The sequence below is a fragment of the Heliangelus exortis genome, chromosome Z, assembly GCF_036169615.1.
Source record: "Heliangelus exortis chromosome Z, bHelExo1.hap1, whole genome shotgun sequence".
NCBI classification, from domain to species: Eukaryota; Metazoa; Chordata; class Aves; order Apodiformes; family Trochilidae; genus Heliangelus; species Heliangelus exortis.
The window spans coordinates 29,044,527-29,065,220 of record NC_092454.1 but is presented as its reverse complement, the minus strand read 5'-3'; the positions used below and the strand labels follow the sequence as shown (position 1 = coordinate 29,065,220).

Sequence of the window (20,694 nt, the reverse complement as noted above, 5' to 3'; positions counted from 1 at the left end):
AACTAAAACAGCTCTGAGATGGAAGGCAGTATATTCCAGAGAATAGAATAATACAACCGAAACAACAAAAATGTCAGAACAGATCTTTAATTTTTGTCTCCAGAACTAACTTACTATCTGACATCCAACCAATCACTTCCTTTTTCCTTATTTCAACTTCCTTAACACTGATCCAGGACATATTTAAAAAAATAAATTAGAACAGACAGGTAAAATATTGCAGACAATGTAAATCAGAATGTTATTATTACTACAAAGGCCATCAGAAAAGCATATCTCAACACACGATTAGATTTACCAAAAGCTCTTTGCTATCTAGAAATTCTGAACTAAATTCAAAAAGCTCTATGACCAAACACTTTGGCTGCTTAAAGACATCTCCAGACCACTGCCACTTAACTGCTTAACTAATGACTCACTTGCATTAGTTCAGAACCCTCCTGTCTTTCCCATAAAGGCTGGTTAAGGTGAAGATAAAAAAAATGAGAGGGAAGAGGTGCTACATGCTTTATTTCATCCTCACAAGCTAAAGAATGCAGCCCTCGACTCAGTCCTGCAAGACACAGGCTTGAAGGGTCTGATGGTCCCTCAGGCTGCTGCTGCAGGTACTGCTGTCTCCAATGTTTCAAGGAAGAGATTCAGGGGATAAGCAGGAGGTCATGCAAAAATCCCCTGTTTCTAGCAACCAAGCATTATTCAATCATTAAGTCATCCTTGAATAGTCACAAAGTACAACTAGACGCCCATCAAATAAATGCCATGGATGATATTTGGCCATCATTTATGGCTCTTTCTTACTACTCACATCTTTCATTCTCCATCTAGACTCTTCCCCCCACCAAAACACTCACCGATCTCTCACTTAAAATGTTTTCAGACTTAATCTGAAAAATTTCTTTCCAGTCTATCAGTCCAAGTATGTTTTCTGACGAGTTAATGGAAATTTTTTATAGACAGCATTATTTCTCATGCCCTCCACAGTAGTTCAGAGGATCCTGTGTGAAGCTAATGAATAAACGTGCAACAAAAACCAATCTGCCTCCTCAAATTCCCAGCAATCCATAAAATAGACATGCAGAAGAAACAGAGGATGATGGTACAGCATAAGAGACACGTCTGGCCTTTTCCAAGAAAATGAAAGGGAATAAACAGTAAAAGCAGGAACAAAGCTGTCACCACAGCCAATTTTGACTGCATCATTTCTTGCTTCCAGTATGTGATTAGCTCTCCAACCTACAGATATAGGAAACTATTTTTCGGCTTTAGAAACCTGAAATACAGTATAAATATTGTAGTAATCAGAATGCAAATTATTTTAAAATGCATATAGCTCCTACTGAGATTGCCCTGAATAACTGGTAAAAGACCACACAAAAGCTTAAAGTTTACAAATGGTACCCTGAAAGGATACCAAGCATAGGAGAGCACAATAGTATTCTAATATATCAAATTACAGGAATTTGTTCTGGAAGGGAACTCTGAAGGTTATCTAGTCCAAAATCCACATCAAAAATGGCACTAAGCTCAAACTTAGACCAGCTGAACCATCATTCCGTAGAAGTTGTACCCTGTCTGAACATCAAGATGCATTCCCCTGTGCATCCCTTAAAACCTAAAACACAGCAGCATCTACTGGGGACAAAAGAGGTGAGCTGGAGGCATATTTCCTTCTGAACTTGAGAAACACCTGATACTTAAGAGTTATTAAGAATAGAGATCAGGGATCATACCCCTATGGCTGCATGTACCTTATATGTGATGTACCTTAAGCACACAAATAAACATACTAGTTCTAGATCAATTAGAGGGAAGCATAATTCAGTAGTATGCCTAATATCATGCTGATCCAAATCTGAATGGTCTAAATAGAGCTTTGTGTTCTTATGTATCCACAGGTCTGTGTGTGCTGCCTCTTTTAGATGATGGCACAGGGAGAGAAGTATCTGACAAAGGGCCCAGCAATCCAGCAAAAGAAACAAGAGAGTGATCTTTTTGTCATTTCCGATGTCTATCACTTGGGAACTATTGCTTTCTGACCCATGTATACCACCACTTTACCATCACCTTTGAGTTCTGGAAAGAACCATCAAGTAGCACTCTTCCTTATTGCAAAACTAAATTCTAACTGTGTTGGATAGATAGATAGGTAGATAGGTAGACAGACAGACAGGCAGACTAACAGACAGACAGACAGATTCCTGTGATCTATGTTCATATCAGGCAAATGCCTATATTTTAACATTAATCTTTCAATATTTTACCTTGTGATCAGTATGGCTGCATCAACTGAAGACACATCTTCTCCCCAGCTTGTTGACATTTCTAAATGTATATCATTCTTCTTGCCAAATTCTTCATGTTGCCATTTACAAAAGCTTTCCAGCATTTTTTCCCCATGGTATCCAATATACATATCTGTCTGGAAATAAAAAACATTTCATTTTACTATAATTATGATTCTGTAAACAGGTTTAAGAATATTTTTTAATGAATTTGCAAAAATATTCCCCTTTTTATGGCATAAATATTTACAGCAGAATGACTTGAACTTCAGGAACATAGACCGTTTTTTTTTTAATGTTAAATATATGAGTGAAAAGCAGTGCACTGACAGGCATTCAGTGAATCTGTTCACCTGAACTCGTCTCATACATTTGCTAATTTTTCACTGTTCTTGGTGAAGAAAAGAATGATGATGAAAAGATCTAGAATTTGAACATGAATTTCAACATGACTTCCCCATCTGCTGAGACCTCACTATGGAAATATTTTCTTATTCACTGGAAAAATACAGTGTGTTAAAATCAGAAACACAGATAAGGGAATCCCTGAACTTACTTAAGTATGAAAGGATTTCCATAATATTTTGCAGAAACAAGAAAACAAGTTGACATGGTCATGAAATATACACAAACCACAGGTTAATAGAAAGTCTCAATCAAGACATCTTGTCTTCAGAGAGAATATGATTTGAGATGATGCCTGAAAGGTGCAGTGAAAGAACAGTGCTATAATCATGGCATCTTTTGTCTAGGGATTGGCTAACAAATAACATCAGTTCTCCTTCTGCTGTCCACTTGGTCTAAGAGAAATTACTTCTGTACTGCAAATGCAGAAAAGAAGAGCAGAAACAGATCTTCTTAAGAACTATCTGATTTCTACAAAGAAATGTGGCTGACATCTATCTGCAAGCACAGAAAAAAAATCTCAGGATGTACAGCACTTAAGTTAGAAGAAGCTTAATCATCACTAAGCCTGTTTAGCAGTGTAAATAACTAAATAATGCGCAAAAACTCGGAAAATTTGTCAGCCATTAAATCACTGAATGCTGCAAAGCTTCGTGAAGCAACAAGCTAAGTAGCATTACTCTCTTCAGGCTAAGACCAGGATAATATATGCTTACTGGAGTCTCATGAAGGAGGACGAGCTTAGTTACGCGAAGATTTACTTGTAGTCCAAGGCTCTTGTGCTGGAAAAGGTTAAAAACCTAAGAAAAAAAAAAAACCAGTAAATAAAAATATGCACTTGTATTGCACACAACACACTGGACACTAAAAATATAAAAACATCAAAGAACCTAAACTTCTACCATATTCTACTGTGACTGCTCTGATTTCCTGTCATTTGTATATTAAGCTAATGCATTGTGTTGGTCTTCTGAAGTAAAAACAGAGCTTAGGCACTTCTCAGTCTGGGAATACACAAAGACCTTTTCTCCTCAGTGGTCATAACCACTTTATAAACTGCACTCTGTTTCTCCAAATACTTATACATGTATATAATACTGTTCACATGAAAAATTCTGTTCAGTCAAATCTAAGATTATGGTCTGTGCCAGGACATGGCAATAACTCTTCCTATCATTCCAAATAGTTAAAGCTTTTATTTATTCACCTTATGCTCCTTCTTTAGAACAATGTTTCCTTGTACATTACAGATGTTTTCACTACTTTATGCACCAAATGGCAGGACTACAGCTCCAGATTAAGCTGAGAGGGGCTGCAATCATCAAAATGTAGTACCCTTTTTTTTTGTTTTTTTTCACCCACTACTGGTATCAAATCCTTCTCAACGACAATGTCATCCTTCATACCAAGCACAGACCATGAGAAATCATCCTTCCCAAAAACATCATGTGTTTCTAACAAAAAAAATCCTTGTGTGTAGCCCTCACTATCAGGGGTTCTCTGAAGATATAAGACCAGATAGTAAACACAAGTCTGAAGCACCACAGTTTTGTGATGCAAAACATAAGGTTTAAGTCTTGACAGCCTGCTGTTAAGTATTAACTGTCCCTTACAGGTGCTCTGTCAGAACACTTAAAAGGAGCAATGAAATCTGTCTGTGGCACATGAATTGCTGGCAAAACAACAAAGTTAATTTTAAGTTTCCTACCATGTTTAAGATGGTTAGAATAAATCTTCTGGCAGCATCTGTTCCATGATATGAAACCATAGCTGGATCTGCCACTACAACAGTTTCTATATTGTACTCCTGAGGTAACTTGTAGGAGTATCGTTTTCCTCGTCCACCTTGTGATACTTCTTGATTGGATTTTCTCTTATCTGTAACATAAAACACTCCTTGAAAACCCCATAATTTAAGCTAGCCTAATAGTACTTTCCAGATTTGCTTCCTTTGATTATAGTATCACTCTAATTACATGCAATACAATCACTACGAACATGCTTATTTAGCGCTGCTGCTGCCAAACATCCAACGGATGGCCTGTACAGAGTATAGAAGTCAGTTCACACAAAGAAAACAGGAATTTTATCCAGCTGCTCAAATTAAGTCCATTAGATTCTTTGCATCCATTTATTTAACATATTTATGAAAGAGTAGATTTGTGAGAGGAAACTACCTTCATGTTAGGTTTGACAGAAGGTCTCATGGAGGATGCAGAACAGTTATCTGCCCATCTTCTTATATCACAAAGAAAACATTTTGATGTAATTGTATCTTAGCAAAAAAAAGACTAAAAATATAGATACAAATGCAATGTTAAGAAAACATACAGAACAATTTCAGTGATTTGCATAGATGAAATGATGTATCAGATAAATGACAGATTGGTATGTAGGATATAGGTTTGCTGGCAATAGAAAGGTTAAATTTTACTAACATTACTTCAAAGTCAGTGCTGCTGTCATTATAACTAGCTAAAGTAAAACAATAAAAACATACCCTTAAAACAGGCTTCTAAACCTACAGAAAGTGACAAACCACTACAGAAACTACAGAAAAACTACAGAAAGTGATACTATGTCTCTGGTAAGCTAGAGGCTACTGCTCTTTTTAATTTTAAGTTTCCTCTCCAAAACCTGACAAAAATCCCAATTACTACCACAGAACATTTGGAAAACGAAAAACTAACTAAACAGTAGCGGTTCAAGCCAGAAGTCATATATTTACATGCATGCATATATAAATGCATATATACATATGTATGCATATATATATATACATATACATATATATATGTATGCATATCCACATACAAAAGTTAGCTATGATATTTAAAATAATTTAATTTAAAACAAAAATATAAAATGAAAATACAGGTTGTAATAGCCAAATTCCTTTAGATTCCCTTGAGAGACAATACAACCTCTGGGACAGATTTTGTTGAAGTCACTGAAATCAAGTGAAATTTTTTCCAGCTTCCACAACGCAATGTTGGGCTCTTTGTTTACAAGAAAAGTGATGCTTGAGATAATAATTATAAACACATGTACTGGGAACAGTAAAATATTCAGAAATTTTTAGGAAATGTTTTGCAATTAATCAGTCTCATCTCTAGTAGGGAAGTTACTGCAGTTCATTTTATACCACAACTATTCAGTGGAAAAAAAAATCATTCCAGAAAAGTGCTAAAAGTATACCTTTAAAGTCAATAAACTTACAAATTAAGTTTGAGATAACAAATAAAGATATTAAATCTGTGTTTTAATAGAAAAGCATGTGCTATATAAGTTTTATGTAAATATAAAATAGATACAGAGTTTTCAATGTAAACACTATGAAGCATCCATATCTTTAAAAAGTTGTCTACCTTTTTCTGTAAAATATTAAATACATGAGTGATTTAATCCATCCTACTAATATTTTAGAAGGGCTTACTGATTAGTGGTGGTGTGACAATTTAAGACTTACAAACACTGACAAGTATACAAATATACTAAATGAAAAAAAAAGTGTATTTTTTAGGAATAAATATTTGGTGTTTTGATTGCTTAGAGGAGATGCAACTTATAAAACTTATAAGCTATTTTAGTTAATTTTATATTCTCACATCAGCCTCTCACTTGCTTAGCCTATATGTGGAGGCAGCCTATAGCTATACCTTTGTTTGCTGTCTATGGCTCTACTGCTTGGTTTATAAAACATTACATGTATTTTTGTCACTCTTTTGAAAGTACTCTTAAATGAAACTTCATTGTCACAATTTGTGCCAGAAAATCCACACCCAGCCATACAATTAATACTTACTATAAAAGCATCTACTGCTGCAAAAATAGACTACAGATTTAAGTTTAATTAGTGAACTCATTTGGGTTAAAAAGGATCTTAGATGAGTCATCTGGTCAATCCACCTTCCTCCTAAGAGCAATTATTTATTCCAGTGCATTTCTGAGCAAGACTGTTTATTCATTGTTTATCTTGTAGTAAAAAACAGCAGCTGGTGGTTGAAAACTTTAAATTTAATATCAGTGCAGCTGTTCAGAGAAGTCTGCTAACAAACCTCTCTAAGTTTTTAACTAGCAGTGCATTTTTATTCACAATTGTCAGCATACAGTCCACAATAAAATACAGCACTGTGCTAAACACTAAGGCCATTGCAGTGTTGAAACCTTCATCGTTTTGGATTGTAGTGGATAAGAACACTGTACAGCTCTGTAGGCAATCTGGCTGCCAGAGGCAGTACCCATCATTTGCTTAGATATCTGCTGAGTTAACAAACCAAAGGACAATCTTGGCTAACCAGTATTTTCCCCATTGCTGGCAGAATTCCATATGACATGATATCCCAGCTATCTGAAAATTATAGCACCTCTCTAACACCTTTAAATAAATTGAATTAGTCATTTCAGTACCAGTTGTATTCATATAAGTGCCATGATTACTGACAGATAACAGGCAAAACAGCCTTCAGGCAAAAGCACTTGTTTCTTTATAAATTCATAAGTAAGTAAAAACTAAAGAGAATTGCTCATTATTGAAAGATCAGTTGTAGCAAGATGAACCTCTTCTATGGGTGCAGCGCTCCAAGGTCCAACCAGGTGTCCCAGTAAAAACTCACGAATGGTGCTCTGCCCAGCCTGGATCGGCTCTACTGCTCCGAAGGTGGCTAAACCAGCCCCCTGGCTTCCCCAGGTGTGAGCTTTTATTGGCCCCCTAATCCTGCTCCTGCACAGTAGGGGCCTGCCCTAATTAGGCACAGGTGGGCTTAACACGAGGTCAAGCCCACTACCTGGCAATTAGTGGCACCTGGTTGCCTCATGTCACTACAATCAGTGTGCAAGAGATAACAGCTCTTGCAAAAAACACACCTTTATCAATAATGCACTTACTAAGAAGATAAATGTCAGGTTAACAGAAAAAACAACTTCTTGGGATCAAATTCATCTTCAGAGTTAAATGCTATAGGAGTGTTCTGTGTAATAAGACTTCTGTGTTTTGTATATCTATAAAAATGTGAAGATTCCACACTAATTAATTACTTAAACTCAGCTGACTGAAAGAAAAGCTACAAATGCTCCAGTAGGAAGTCTAGAATACTGCACCATGTACAGATGACATTCAGTAGATGAAGAGTTGAAAATCCAGCTTCTGTAACCACAGGCTGCATAAAGTAGCTCAGTCGACATGAAGCACAGGCTATGAACAGCCCTTCTGGACACCACACACAAGAGCATTCCCTAAGTATGTGCACGTGAAGCTCAAGCTACAGAGCAATAACTACTCCTCAGGTTTTCTTTTCTCGGGGAAAAGAAAATGTGTACCCAAGCCACACAAACATGGCAGTGTTCTGACTAGGTAGGGACTATTCAAGAGCTTAATGGGCCACAGACTATGCCTCCGCTATAGTTTGGATAGGTATTTAAATACCTTAATGAAGAGTGAAAACTTGTTTGTGGACCAATGAACAGGAACCAGGAACTCAAGCACCACAAAGTCAAACTTCTGCTTTGGATCCAGTGAAACTAGAAGGCTTTTTCCTGTAAAATGGCATCACTCTAAGAGGAGAAGCACAATCTGCTCATACTCCAGAACAGCATACGTTTATTGCCAGAACTGAGAAGCAATTCTTCTGATTAAAAAAATCAGATCTGATTAAAAATTCAGACCTACTGAATTTGACAAGAGATCTTCTTCACTCATCTGTGTGAAAAGGAATGACCACTTGAGAAGTGTTTTTTAAATAATTTTTCCCCCCCAAGTGTTTAATGCCTTTACCATGAGTTACATGCACTGTACAAATAACTTCAGCATGCAGCAAGTGTAGAAGGCAAAGGGGTTAGCCTCCCAGTGTGGCCCTTTGCTCTAGTAGCAACTGCTTGTCTCATATTTTTTCTGTAACACACTTCTGTATCAATTGCTTTGAAAGGTTTTGTGAGCCATGTGCTAAAGAAAGGCGGTGTAGGACGTGAGGTTTGTGTATTTACAACTGGCTCACATATATAAGTAAATCACACACACATCCAACAAAGGATATACATGCGCACTCTTACAAATCCAAAAAGCAACTGCTTCTGTTAGCATGAATTTCTCCTTGCCCTAATTAATAAGAAAAATTCCACAAATTCTTTGTTCCCTCCAAACAAGTTTGGCTGTGTAACATCTTTCAATCCAGCTCACAAATATAAAGGAAACAAACAATACCTCTTTTTCTAGAGCCTTCTTGGTATGTATTATTTCTATAATAATAAAGCTATTATTTCCAATAGTGATCCTTCAACACCTCCACACAGAGGTATTCCTTCTAATAAGTACAAATCATCACTGGTAATACAAATTTACTTGACAAATAATCAGTCTTTGAGATCAACATGGCTCAAAGCCAGCAGCATAAATACTTGTCACAGAGCACTTATTCTGACAGGAGTACTGTAGAAACAGAATATTGTAGAAACATTGTAGAAACAATGTAGAAACATTGGAAGATAGATCCATAATGCTGAGAAGTTACCATATTGCTGAAAAAAGTTTCTCTGTGTCACACAGCTACACATAATATCAGAGAGCCCCATTTACTGATCCCTTGTCTTTGTTTAATTGATTTACTTCAGGATTTGATTTGAAGTTTTCAAATATTGCTGTAAATGCTTATTTTTTGTTGTTTCAGTGGACCTTTAAGTCTGTGCCTAACCCACAAATATTTTGGTGATAATTTCATGTCACAAATTGCTTGTCACATAGAGAGAGCTTTTATTCATGTAACTTACTGCAGCCCCATTTAGTAAAATAACCTGTAGCAGCAAACTGAGGGACTGATCTTGATACTGCAACAGCATTAGATAAAAACTTCAGGTATTTAAACTCTTCTGGCAGTAAGGTTACACCAGCAGATCCTACTCAGTTATGCAAGCTTGAGTTATTTTTGAAATTTGAGGCTGGTAGTAGAGATAATGAAACATTAAAAAGCAATTCTTAATTCTCTGTTGACAGACTGTTTCCACCAAGTCAGAGCCTTGAGCGTGTATTATTAGATCAGAATAACGTGTTTCTCATTATAGAGCGTAAGAAAAAGTGAAAGGATGACTGGTAATGAACATGACAGAAAAATAATGTCCTCACAGAAGAGTTTGCATCTTTACTCATTTTCAGACACATCATAGTTTGCTATTTAGCAGATTTCCAGAGCACACACCATGCATATATCTTATTCTGTCATTTTGTGTTATAAAAATCAGTTCAGTTCAGTTTCAGACCCATGTGGAAGTTCACAAATTATTACTAAGCAAAGGTGGAATAAACTGTGCTAATGTTTTAAAATGGAAAATTACTAACTGCACGTAGTAAGTAATTGCAAGTGTAACCTGAGGGAACTGGGGCTGGAGAAAAGGCTGGAAAAAAACTGGGGTGTGTTCTGGAGAAAAGGAGGCTAAGGGCAGACCTTACAGCTCTCTGCAACTACCTAAAGAGAGGCTGTAGCAAGGCAGGGGCTGATCTCTCTAGTCACAAGCAACAGGACAAGGGGAAATGGTCTCAAGTTGTGCCAGGGAGGTTTAAATTGGATATTAGAAAAAACTGCTTCACAGAAAGGGTTATTAAACATTGAAGTAGTATCACAGTTTAGGCTCAGCCAGTAACATCAAGGCTGTTGCTCACTCATCCCATAGACCCACAGAGGAAATCTACTTAAAGGCTTGTTAATCGATACAAAGACAGGGAGGTTTTTTACTCCCCAATCACAGTAACAGGGAAAAGCAGACAGGCTCAACTTGAGAAGAAAACAAATTAATTTAATCTATCAGGAGAAAGAGAAAACATGACCGTATCTTAACACCTTCCCATCCACTGCTCCCTTTCTACCAGGCCCAAATTACTTCACTCCTGCCTCCCCCACAGTACACAGGGCTACACAGAGAGGGGGGTTAGGATCAGTTCATCACATGCTGTTTCTGCCACTCCCTCCTCCTCAGGGGAGGACTCCTTACACTTTTCCCCTACTACAACATGGGATCCCTCCTGTGAGAGATGGTCCTTCACGAACCTCTCTGTCCCTTCCACAGGAGTCCCCCAACAAGGATGAACAGTCCCTCAAGAACAGACTGCTCCAGCACAGGCTGCCCACAGAGTCAGGGCATGCTACAGAACAGTCACCTCCCCTGGCACATGGCTCCAGGTCCACCCTTGATGGTCCTTCATAGAGTACAACCCCGTGCCTGCTTCACCGTGATCCTTCAGGGCATGGGCTTCAGGAGGACAGCTTACCATCTCAGCAATGACTGCAGGAAATCTCTTCTTGATGGGGCACCTCCTCCCCATCCTTCCTCATCAACCCTGGTTTCTCCGCTCTAGCATTGCTCCCACCTTCTCCTCTGATCTGCAGGTAATTATATTTTGTTCATTTCATTTTTCCCTTTCTTGAATATGTTACTCAGAGAGGTGCATCCTCTATCTGCTCAGCCTTGGCCAAAGGGAGGGTCAGCACTGGAACTGAGGGAGATTGCAGCAGCTTCTCACAGCACAAACCCATGTGGCACCTCCAGTTCCAAAACATTATTGCACTAACCCAAGACAAATAGGTTGCCCAGGGAGATGGTTGAATCACCAACCTCAGAGGTGTTTAAAAGACATCTACATGTGGTGCTTAGTGTCATGGTTTACCACTGAACTTGGCAGAGTCAGGTTAATGCTTGGACTCAGCAATCTTAAAGGTCTTTTCCAACATCAGCTATTCTCTGATTCTCTAATTAAGCAACTATGAACACAGTGTGGGACAAGAAATGGGTTGTAATTATTAAGTCAAAGCAAAAAGAAATACCTGAAGTATAACTGTATAACTGGACATTGAGAAGATGTATCTGTGTCTCAATGGACAGTTCACTCTTCTGAAAACTGAAACAGCAGCCTCAGCATGCCACCTCAAAGTCCACCATAAGTTACTGCTACAAGAACAACCAGATATGCTTTTGTTGGGAGTTATTTTAAACTACCTACATATCTTAAGAATATGTCTGCTATATTGGATCTTTCCAGTGAGATTTATATATTACCTGTAACAACACCACAGTAGTGATTCTCAGAAGCTGGCTTTTCAGTAATTTTCTCCTCTAGAGACCTTTTTCGTCTGTACACCCTGTGTGCATGACCTGTCACAGCCAAAGTGCGATTTAGTGGCTCAATAAATATGAAGTCCTCATTAATTTGTATAAATCCCATCTGCAAAGGAAAACAAAAGAAACAAATAAGATAAGAACTTAATAAAGTATGAAATTATGCACAGTCCTGCAGAAGAAAAAATCCCACAAAACTCAATTCAAGAAAACCTTTTGTTCTAGCAAGCTTACCAGCAAGACAACTTGTATATTCCACAAGGCTTTCCACTTAAAATGAACTAGAATAAATTTCATTTATTTCAACTAAATCTGTGTAGGTGAATGGCTACAGACTAGTAGCAGATGCATAGTAAAACATCTGGAATGCTAAAAGTTTGCTTTTGGAGAGCCAAAGGGTCATTTAAATATGTACAACATGTACAAGAAACCTACACACTAGTTTTATTACTCAGTGTTTTGTCGCATTTTTAGGTAACTATATTTAATGAAATAACAGTAATCATTTAGGGGCTGAGAATATTGCTCGACCAACTATAAGCTGGAAAAAACATCTTGTGATGCTCCTTTTAGTCTCTTAAAAATTAAAAAAAAAAATGGGGGACAAAAAAACCCAATAAAAAAGCAGCATTCCCTCCTTGGTTGCCAGCAGCTAAAACAGAAGAACATTGTAATAGAGTAATTTAGTTGGTTAGCACCCCCCACACACACCTCAACATTTTTATACAAACAAACATACATAAAAAAGCTAACACATCAGGTGTGTATTTTACAGTTGTGTGGCCAAAGTTTAAAAAATACTATAAAACATGTCACATGCATACCAAACAAATCTAACGGAGCTTAAATTGTTAGGTTGTCAAGATACACAAGTTCCTGTCTAGAGTTCTATCTCCTTGCTGGAGACAGAAAGGTTTTATGGGTTTTTTTAATCCTAGCAAATGTTCATAGAGACTGAAAACTTTCTATTTATCTAAACTTAATTAACAGTTTTGCTACATAAAGAAAACATGGTACATGAGCCTAAGAGAAGCGAAGAATTCTTCTGTATGTTTTGATGCAGTATGAAAGGAGAAAAATATGAAAAAATTTTTTTTCTTCTGGAATTATGTAGATGCCATTATCATATTGGATATCATGCCTGACACTGGTAAATTACCAGAAAGAAATTCTGACCCAACCAAGAAAACAAAATTCAATTTTATAGGTGTTATAAAATACAATTACATTCAAAGTAGGTGGGCATTATTTTAAAATGAAAAAAACTCTGAACACAATCTCTCTGTACAATCACATTATATAAATCACATTATACATGCATTTGATTTTTCAGTCAGCTACACTAGCTGCAGAATGATGAACAGATGTTAAAAAGTCTTCATTAAGCTTGTACAGAAGGGCAAGACTGTCTGTGTTTGTGTGGCTGTTCCATTTCCTTTTTGCACTTGCTTTTTTTTTTATTATCACACATGTAGAAGATTAGCTACTTACATATTGCTATGTTCTTCCTATACACCTATCAAATACCACTTCTATATATCTTGAATAATGTTATCTTTACATAACAATAAACATTTGTAATATAAACTGTAAATTATATTAAATGAAATTTTATTACGTGTTTTATAGTAAAATGTGTAAACTATATTTCATTCAGTTTTTATAGCAAATGTTGTGTTTCACTCAGGCGTATTTGTATTTAATCATTATTTCCAATATCTTGCAAATAATTATTCAATATCTGTTCAATATCTTAATAACCTAGATGAGTTCTAGACTGAGTGCTCCCTTACTAAGTTTGCAGATGACACCAAGTTGGGTGGGAGTGTTGGTCTGCTCAAAGGTAGGAAGGCTGTGCAAAGGGACAGGCTGGACCAGTGGACACAGGTTAATAAAACTGAAGGAGCTCCTGGAAAAAACTCAGATGAAGATGGAAATGTACATTATGTGGGAAAAGGGTTTGGTTAATCGGAAGAATCATAGAAATGTGGCAAGCAGCCTGGCAGAGAGGGACATGGGAGTACTGGTTGACAACCAATTGAACATGAGCCAAAAGTGTGCCCAGGCAGCGCAGGAGCCCAATGGCAGCCCGGCTTGTATCAGGAACAGTGTGGCCAGCAGGACTAGGGACGTAATTCTCCCCCTGTACTCAGCCATGATGAGGTCTCACCTTGAGTACTGTGTCCAGCTCTGGACCCCTCACTTCAAGACAGATATTGAAGTGCTGGAGCTGGTCCAAAGAAGAGCAACAAGGCTGGCGAAGGGATAGGGGGAAACTCTTATAAGGAGAGGCTGAGGGAGCTGAGGTTGTTTAGCCTGGAGAAGTGAAGATTCAGGGGGGACATAATCACTCTCTATGACTATCTGAAGGGAAGCTGTAATCAGGTGGGGGTTGGGCTCTTCTCCCAGGCAGCTTGTGATAGATCAAGAGTGCATGGCCTGAGGCTGTGCCAGGGGAGGATATCAGGAAGCACTTCTTCTCAGAGAGGGTGATCAGACATTGGAATGGACTGCCCAGGAAAGTCACGGAGTCACTGTCCCTGAAGTTGTCTAAGGAAAGGCTGGATGTGGCACTTAGTGCCATGGTCTAGCTAATGTGGTGGTGTTAGGTCTTAGGCTGCACTTGATCTCAAGAGGTCTTTTCAAGCCTCAATAATTCTGTGATTCTGCAAGAGTATGAAGAAATTCAACAAAAAAGGCCAAAGCTTTCTTGGAACTTGGTCTGGCTAGAGGTGTGAAACAAAACAAGAAGTTTCTTCAAATAGATCAATGAGAAAAAGAAGAGGAGGGAAAAAGCGGGTCCACTGCTAAACTAAGTGGGAGGTATGGTAACAGAAGATGCAGATACAGCAGAGTTGCTGAATGCCTTATTTGCCTGAGTCTTCACTCCAAAGACCATCCCTCAGGAATCCCAGTCACTGGAAGTAAGAGAGCATAACTGGAGGGAGGAAAAGTCTCCACCGGTCAGTGAGGATTGGGTGAAAAATCACTTGGAAAACAAACAAATCCATGGACCCTGATGAGGTGCACCCACATGTGCTGAGAGAGCTTGCTGATCTTGTTGCCAAGCCACTCTCCACCATTTTTGAAAAATCTTGGAAAAGGGGAGAGGTGCCTGAGGACTAGAAGAAAGCCAGTGTCGCTACAGCCTTCAAAGAGGGCAAGAAGGAAGACCCAGGCAACTACAGACCGTCTCTAACCATTTAGGTCCATCTCTAACCACTTGAAAGAAAAGAAGGTTATCAAGAGTAGCCAACATAGATTTAACAAGGGAAAATCTCGCTCAGCTGACCTGATATCCTTCTACAAAGGCATGACCAAAGGGGCTGAAGATGGGAGAGCAGTGGATGTCATATATTTTGACTTCAGTAAAGCTTTTGACATGGTCTCCTATAACATCTTCATTAAAAAACTCAATAAATGTGGGACAGATGACTGGACTGTGAGGTGGACTGATAACCGGCTCAGCAACAGAGTTCAGCGGGTTGTGATCAGCAGCACAGAGTCAAGTTGGAGGCAAGTGGCCAGTGGTGTTCCCCTGGGATCTGTGTCTAGTTTTGTTCAGTATCTTCATCAACTATCTGGATGAGGGGATAGAGTGTACCTTCAGCAAGTTCTCTTAGAACCATCCATTTTAGAACATCGATCTAATCTTTTCTTCCCAGCACTTCTTTCCTAAAAGAATAGCAATTTTTTTTAGAGTACATACAAGGATTTCATATTCTGTCATGAATTCTATGAAAATCTTAGCTAAGTCTCCTGTTTCTAAGAAATTATTTATTATGAAAAAAAGTTTATAAATGTTTATAAAAAAGTTTATTATGAAAAGTTATACAATAATAAAAGTGAGGTAAATTTGTGATGACCACCTATTCATATAGTTACTCGTACTTATGTACAATCCAGGAAGTGCCAAGATTGGCAAGGATTTCTTTATGTCATTTTAAAATACCAGTTCAGAGTGGCAGCTTGTTATCAATAATGCAGATTTTTAACATAATCTTGTTCCTTGCAGTATTTATACAAATAAGGCAGGAAAGGCATGTAAGAAAGATTAACATGTTTTCCTAAGAGCAGGAATTGAGAAGTATTTCTCTATGATTTTCAAAGTCCAGATTAAATTTACTGTCATGATTCTACAGTGCTATGAATACATGACTTTGACTGAAACATAACAAAAATAAAGTCTCCACCTGTTACTACTACGTACAATAAAGCAGGCTCAAACAACTTTTCAAACTGCATAAATAACAGGGTAAGAACTTGACATGTTCTTGTTATTGAAACACAACAGAGCTTTCCATCTTTAAGTAGCTTCATTGCTGAAGAAAAAAAATCCTAAGTGCCAGTAACATCTGTCTTCAATTAACTGAATTTCCAGGCTTTGCACACTGTACACATTCTACTTCTCCTGGAGGTTTTCTCAGTGTACCTGCTCACTCCATTCTGCTGCATAGTTAGAAGTAACAGCAGAGAGTTAGAATTACCTGTGCTGACTGGCTTTCAGTTGCTGGCATATGATTCAATCCAATCCTTTCTGGGCTTTTTTTTTTTTTTTTTTTTTTTTCCCCAAAGTTAGGACTGCACCCTAGGGATGTACACATACATTCACAATGCCATACAAAACAGCCCTGGCAGAGGAAAAACTGTGTTCTCAATTCACTGTTATGCAGAGACTACTGAGTTAAAAGCGTGCATTCATGTTCTGGCCTTCAAAAGTAAGATCTGTAGAAGCATTTTCCCCATGGCTTTTAAATTCTTCCAAACTCCTTTGCTTCCAATCTGCATTAAGATTTACACTACCTGGAAACTTGAGGAAAATAATTCTCTACTGAATGCTGTTCTCATGATGTTTAAGAAGATGACTGCTTTTATCAAAACAAGCTAATTTCACACATGGAAAATTATTTATTAATTTCTGTTAGATATGAATGATGTAGAATAGTAAAGTACTGTTAGGTACTTTACTGTTCTGAGATAGGTTTGCATATTTTGACACATTTCAACAGTTGCTGTTATTCACTTAACCTCACTCAACTGAGCAAAATCTCTCAAGCTGACAGTGGAGTGTGAAGTGCGAAGTAATCATAGAAAGGACACAAATCCAAAGGAATCTGGTTGACAGGAAAATGAAGGAGATCAATGGATAAAGGAACTATAGACAAGTCCACCCACAGGATCTGTGGTTGTTACACCTCAAAATTCCATGGCCAGCCAAACCATGAGACGTACAGCATTTCCTACAGATTCCAAATTTCGTATTTCCTAGCCAGAAAAAAAATATTTCTTTTTTTAGACCTAAGTGTCCCTTTGCAAACCTATTAATAAAAAATACTGCTGCATTTGGTACAAGTGCTGCTTAAGTTGCCAATATCCAAATATTTGTTACAGTTTTTAAACGTTTTCACAGTGCAGGACTAAACAAAGTACAGTCTACTTCAAAAGTGATAACAATCACTGGCTAACTTGAGAATAAAAATATTTGAATAAGGCTATGCATGCAATAACACAAGTTTGAGATGTATCACAAGATGTCACCAAAGCTTTCAGGTGTTCAGCTTTACTGAATCGAAGTACCTAAAATAGATTGTACCATTTGTACATTTACTGTTTGGAAACCACATTTGAAATATTCTCATTTCTCAAGAGCTTTTCACAGGGAAATCTTTCAACAAAAATACATAAATTGTATCACTTTTTCAAAATCTCCCCTTCTCAAATCTTGGCATGCTGTTGCTCCAGGAAATTTCCCTTATAGCAAAGTTGCTCTCACACTGATCTGCTAGGGTGGATGATTGGCTGCACCACTGTTTGACAATATTAAGAACACAGTCACATCTATGTTAAGTATATATGAACAACTAGACTGGGTCAGAACAAAGGTCCATCTTGTAAAGTATCCACTCTCTGGCACTGCGTTACAAATGACAAGAAAGAATGTAAGAACAGAGCAAATATGTAATTTGTATGCTCACAATATACAGCAAACTCCAGGAGGGAACTGGTACCAGTAGCTCTACAGTGTGCATAAACTTTAACTGCAGTGGAAATCAACAGAACAATTCCTCCTCCTCTCATTTCTTCATTTAAAAGATTAAAAGTAAAGAAAATGCACTATTTTTGAGTAATTTACCATGCAGGAAGAATTCAAGTTCTCAAGATTGAAAAAGGCAGATACAAAACCAAAACTGGTAAACCTTTTCCAACCACAGAGAAAGAGATCTCAAAAAATATGTCAAGACCAGTGTCATGGTTTAGTAGTTTGGGCGGACCACAAACCTAGGACAGAATTCCTCTCTATCCCCCCCCCCACACACAAAGAAAAGATAAAAGGGGAATAAAGTCTGGAGACTTCAAGTTGGAAACTGAAAACAACTAGATACAGATTTTCCTAACACAAGGGAAAGGTAGTACCATAAAGGGTAATGTATCAAAAAATGTAAATATATACATATATATATATGTACACACACACACATACATATACATACACAACCCAATAGCACCTGGCGAGCTGGTGGTAACCAACAGCAGCTCAGCAGCAGGAAGAGGGAGGAAAAAGAGGGAGGAGCTGCTGACTTTCTGATCTTTTATACAGTATGGCAGAAAATGGGAGGGAATAGATCCCTCCCTTTGCATTCCATTCCCCCCATCTCAGAGTCCGAATGCCCTCCCAAATGCCCTCCTTCTTTTGTTCCTCCTGTTCAAACGGTGACAACCAGTAATAAAAATTATTATAAGAAAAACATGGAATCCAACATCCTACAGTATTTAAGAGTAGACAGGGAATTATTTATCTTTCAACAACTTACAGACTCCCCTTCCTTTGATGTTAAGTTTAAAAAGCATCCTTTAACTTTATCAGACATTGTCTAAAATGGTATCGTTAGCAATTTAGCAGACACTTGCGAACTTTCTTTTGAATAACTTGCAAATATTTTATAATCGTCACCTATATGAAACATTTCATATTTATGAAACCCTCATGGAAACACATGAATTGTCACTTGATTTTAAAATCAAATCAGAATAGCTCTACACTCGGAAGATTACTAGGGAACACTCAATAATAACCTACCACATTACATATGGTGAATTGCAGCAAGAAAGAGGTAGAATTCATTCCTCAACTCTATTTCTTTCTTCATAAAAAAGCTTTGGAAATCTATTAATCTGACTTCAAATTTTCCCTGTTCTTTCTGAACTTCAGTTATAAATTAAAAGTTTCGAATCAAGGTTAGATCAGTTCCATTATAAACCATGTGTCTTTTATTATATGTGCAGTTAATCCATAACTTAAAAAAAATACTCACATAGCACATTCTGCAGCACTGTCAAAGTAAAGTTCCAACAGCAACATTAACTTGTTCAATCTGACATTCTATTTTTTAGCACCGCAACACGAATGCTACATTAACTTTTTTTCATCCAATTTTACTTGGATGACATAGTTTTTCAATTAAATACAAAATGTGCATTGAACTGTGTTGAAGTTCTTGCACCTGCAACTGGGACAACAATGCCACATATGAACAAGAGGTAGGTATGCTTATTAGCATTTCAGAGCTGTTCCAGTCAAGAGCACTTGAAGATATCCTTTATGGGCAATGCCCTATGGCACATCCTGCACATGGTCTGTGCTAGAGTGTTCTGTTTTATTCACAATACAAAAACTGCATGAGCACCTCAGGGCATGTGCCTCAGCCTCTCTGATGGGTATTTCTAATCCTAACCTGTAACAGTATGGCATGGATGCTCCTGGCAACCTCTCCAGTCATTGTTTGTCTTTATCCTAGCATTGTTTGTCTGATTTTAAGACTCCTCAGCAGAGTCCTTTTGCCATTTAAAAATGTTCTTTCTTCAGTTTATTCAAGTTTGTCACTCTTCATGGTTGGTTTTTGTGGTTGTTTTGCATACGTTTCTCTATTATTTTATTTTTTTTTTTTTTAAAGGGGGAAAACAAAAATTCATACTTTTGTAACCTGTGGATGCTAATCCTCGTCAAAAGGTTCATTCTCTGGTTCAGTCAATGGTATCACAGTATCTACAATGATTAGGTTCATTGTCACTAACATTTGGTGAACTGCAGCTTTGTGGAATTATCAATTAGCATCCACCCTTGAGCATCATTGGAATAAAACAGTATAGCTTTGTGTGCATTTAACTGGCTCAGTGCATACAAAGCAATGAACCCCAGGTTTGGGATGAATTTTGGTGACCTAAGTACAATCACTCTGGCAGTCCTTCCTGCTTCATCTTGATACATCTGACAGGGAGAGGGCACCAGAGAGGTCTCTAGCATGCACCAACCTGCAGATCGGGGACTTCTTCAGCTCTTCTCCCCTGTTCGGCAGTGACAACAGGTGCTATGCTTGAACTGAGACACTAAGGCAATTAAGACTAATTAAGGGAAATGTTATACCTCTTGTGTCCCTTTAGGATGCATCCTGAAACACTGGGACAAATTCAGAGGGGATCTCCTAACAAAAGAAAAGATTAAACAATATTGTAATTAATGGTGGCCACAAAATCCACTGGAAGATTGTGAAAAATAGCCTGAAAATGAGTCTTCAAAGTTAGAAGAATCATGGGGAATTTTGGTTGTTACGATTGTGATGCTGTTGTGTGTAAATTGTCTTGTTTTGATTCATTATAGTGATGCTACTTGGGTGTGAGGTTTGTAATAATAGTACTGAACTTACGGAAATAAGTTTATAAATATCATTGGGTGGGTTCTTTTTTTAACAGTAAGCCTTGCAGTAGTGAAATGATCAATATGTAATGTAAGGCCTACCATGATTTTTAATAATGATACTGCATGTAACACAACCAGTAGGTCTTTGATGGGACAATGTGCAGTACACTGTACTCATTATCCACTACAAGGATACACCCTTGAACACCAATC

At 37.6% G+C, this 20,694-nt stretch overlaps 1 protein-coding gene across 1 annotated transcript in view; it reads right to left on the bottom strand.

The window, feature by feature from the left end:
* ADAMTS19 (ADAM metallopeptidase with thrombospondin type 1 motif 19) overlaps positions 1–20,694 on the bottom strand; it is a 120,526-nt gene that overhangs the window by 81,962 nt on the left and 17,870 nt on the right. Inside the window, exons 3-6 of the mRNA XM_071730577.1 lie at positions 11,727–11,892; positions 4,396–4,565; positions 3,404–3,487; positions 2,262–2,419 (exon numbers count right to left, since the gene is read on the bottom strand). Coding sequence (XP_071586678.1) covers positions 2,262–2,419; positions 3,404–3,487; positions 4,396–4,565; positions 11,727–11,892 — 578 coding nt within the window. The remainder of the gene's footprint in view (positions 1–2,261; positions 2,420–3,403; positions 3,488–4,395; positions 4,566–11,726; positions 11,893–20,694) is intronic.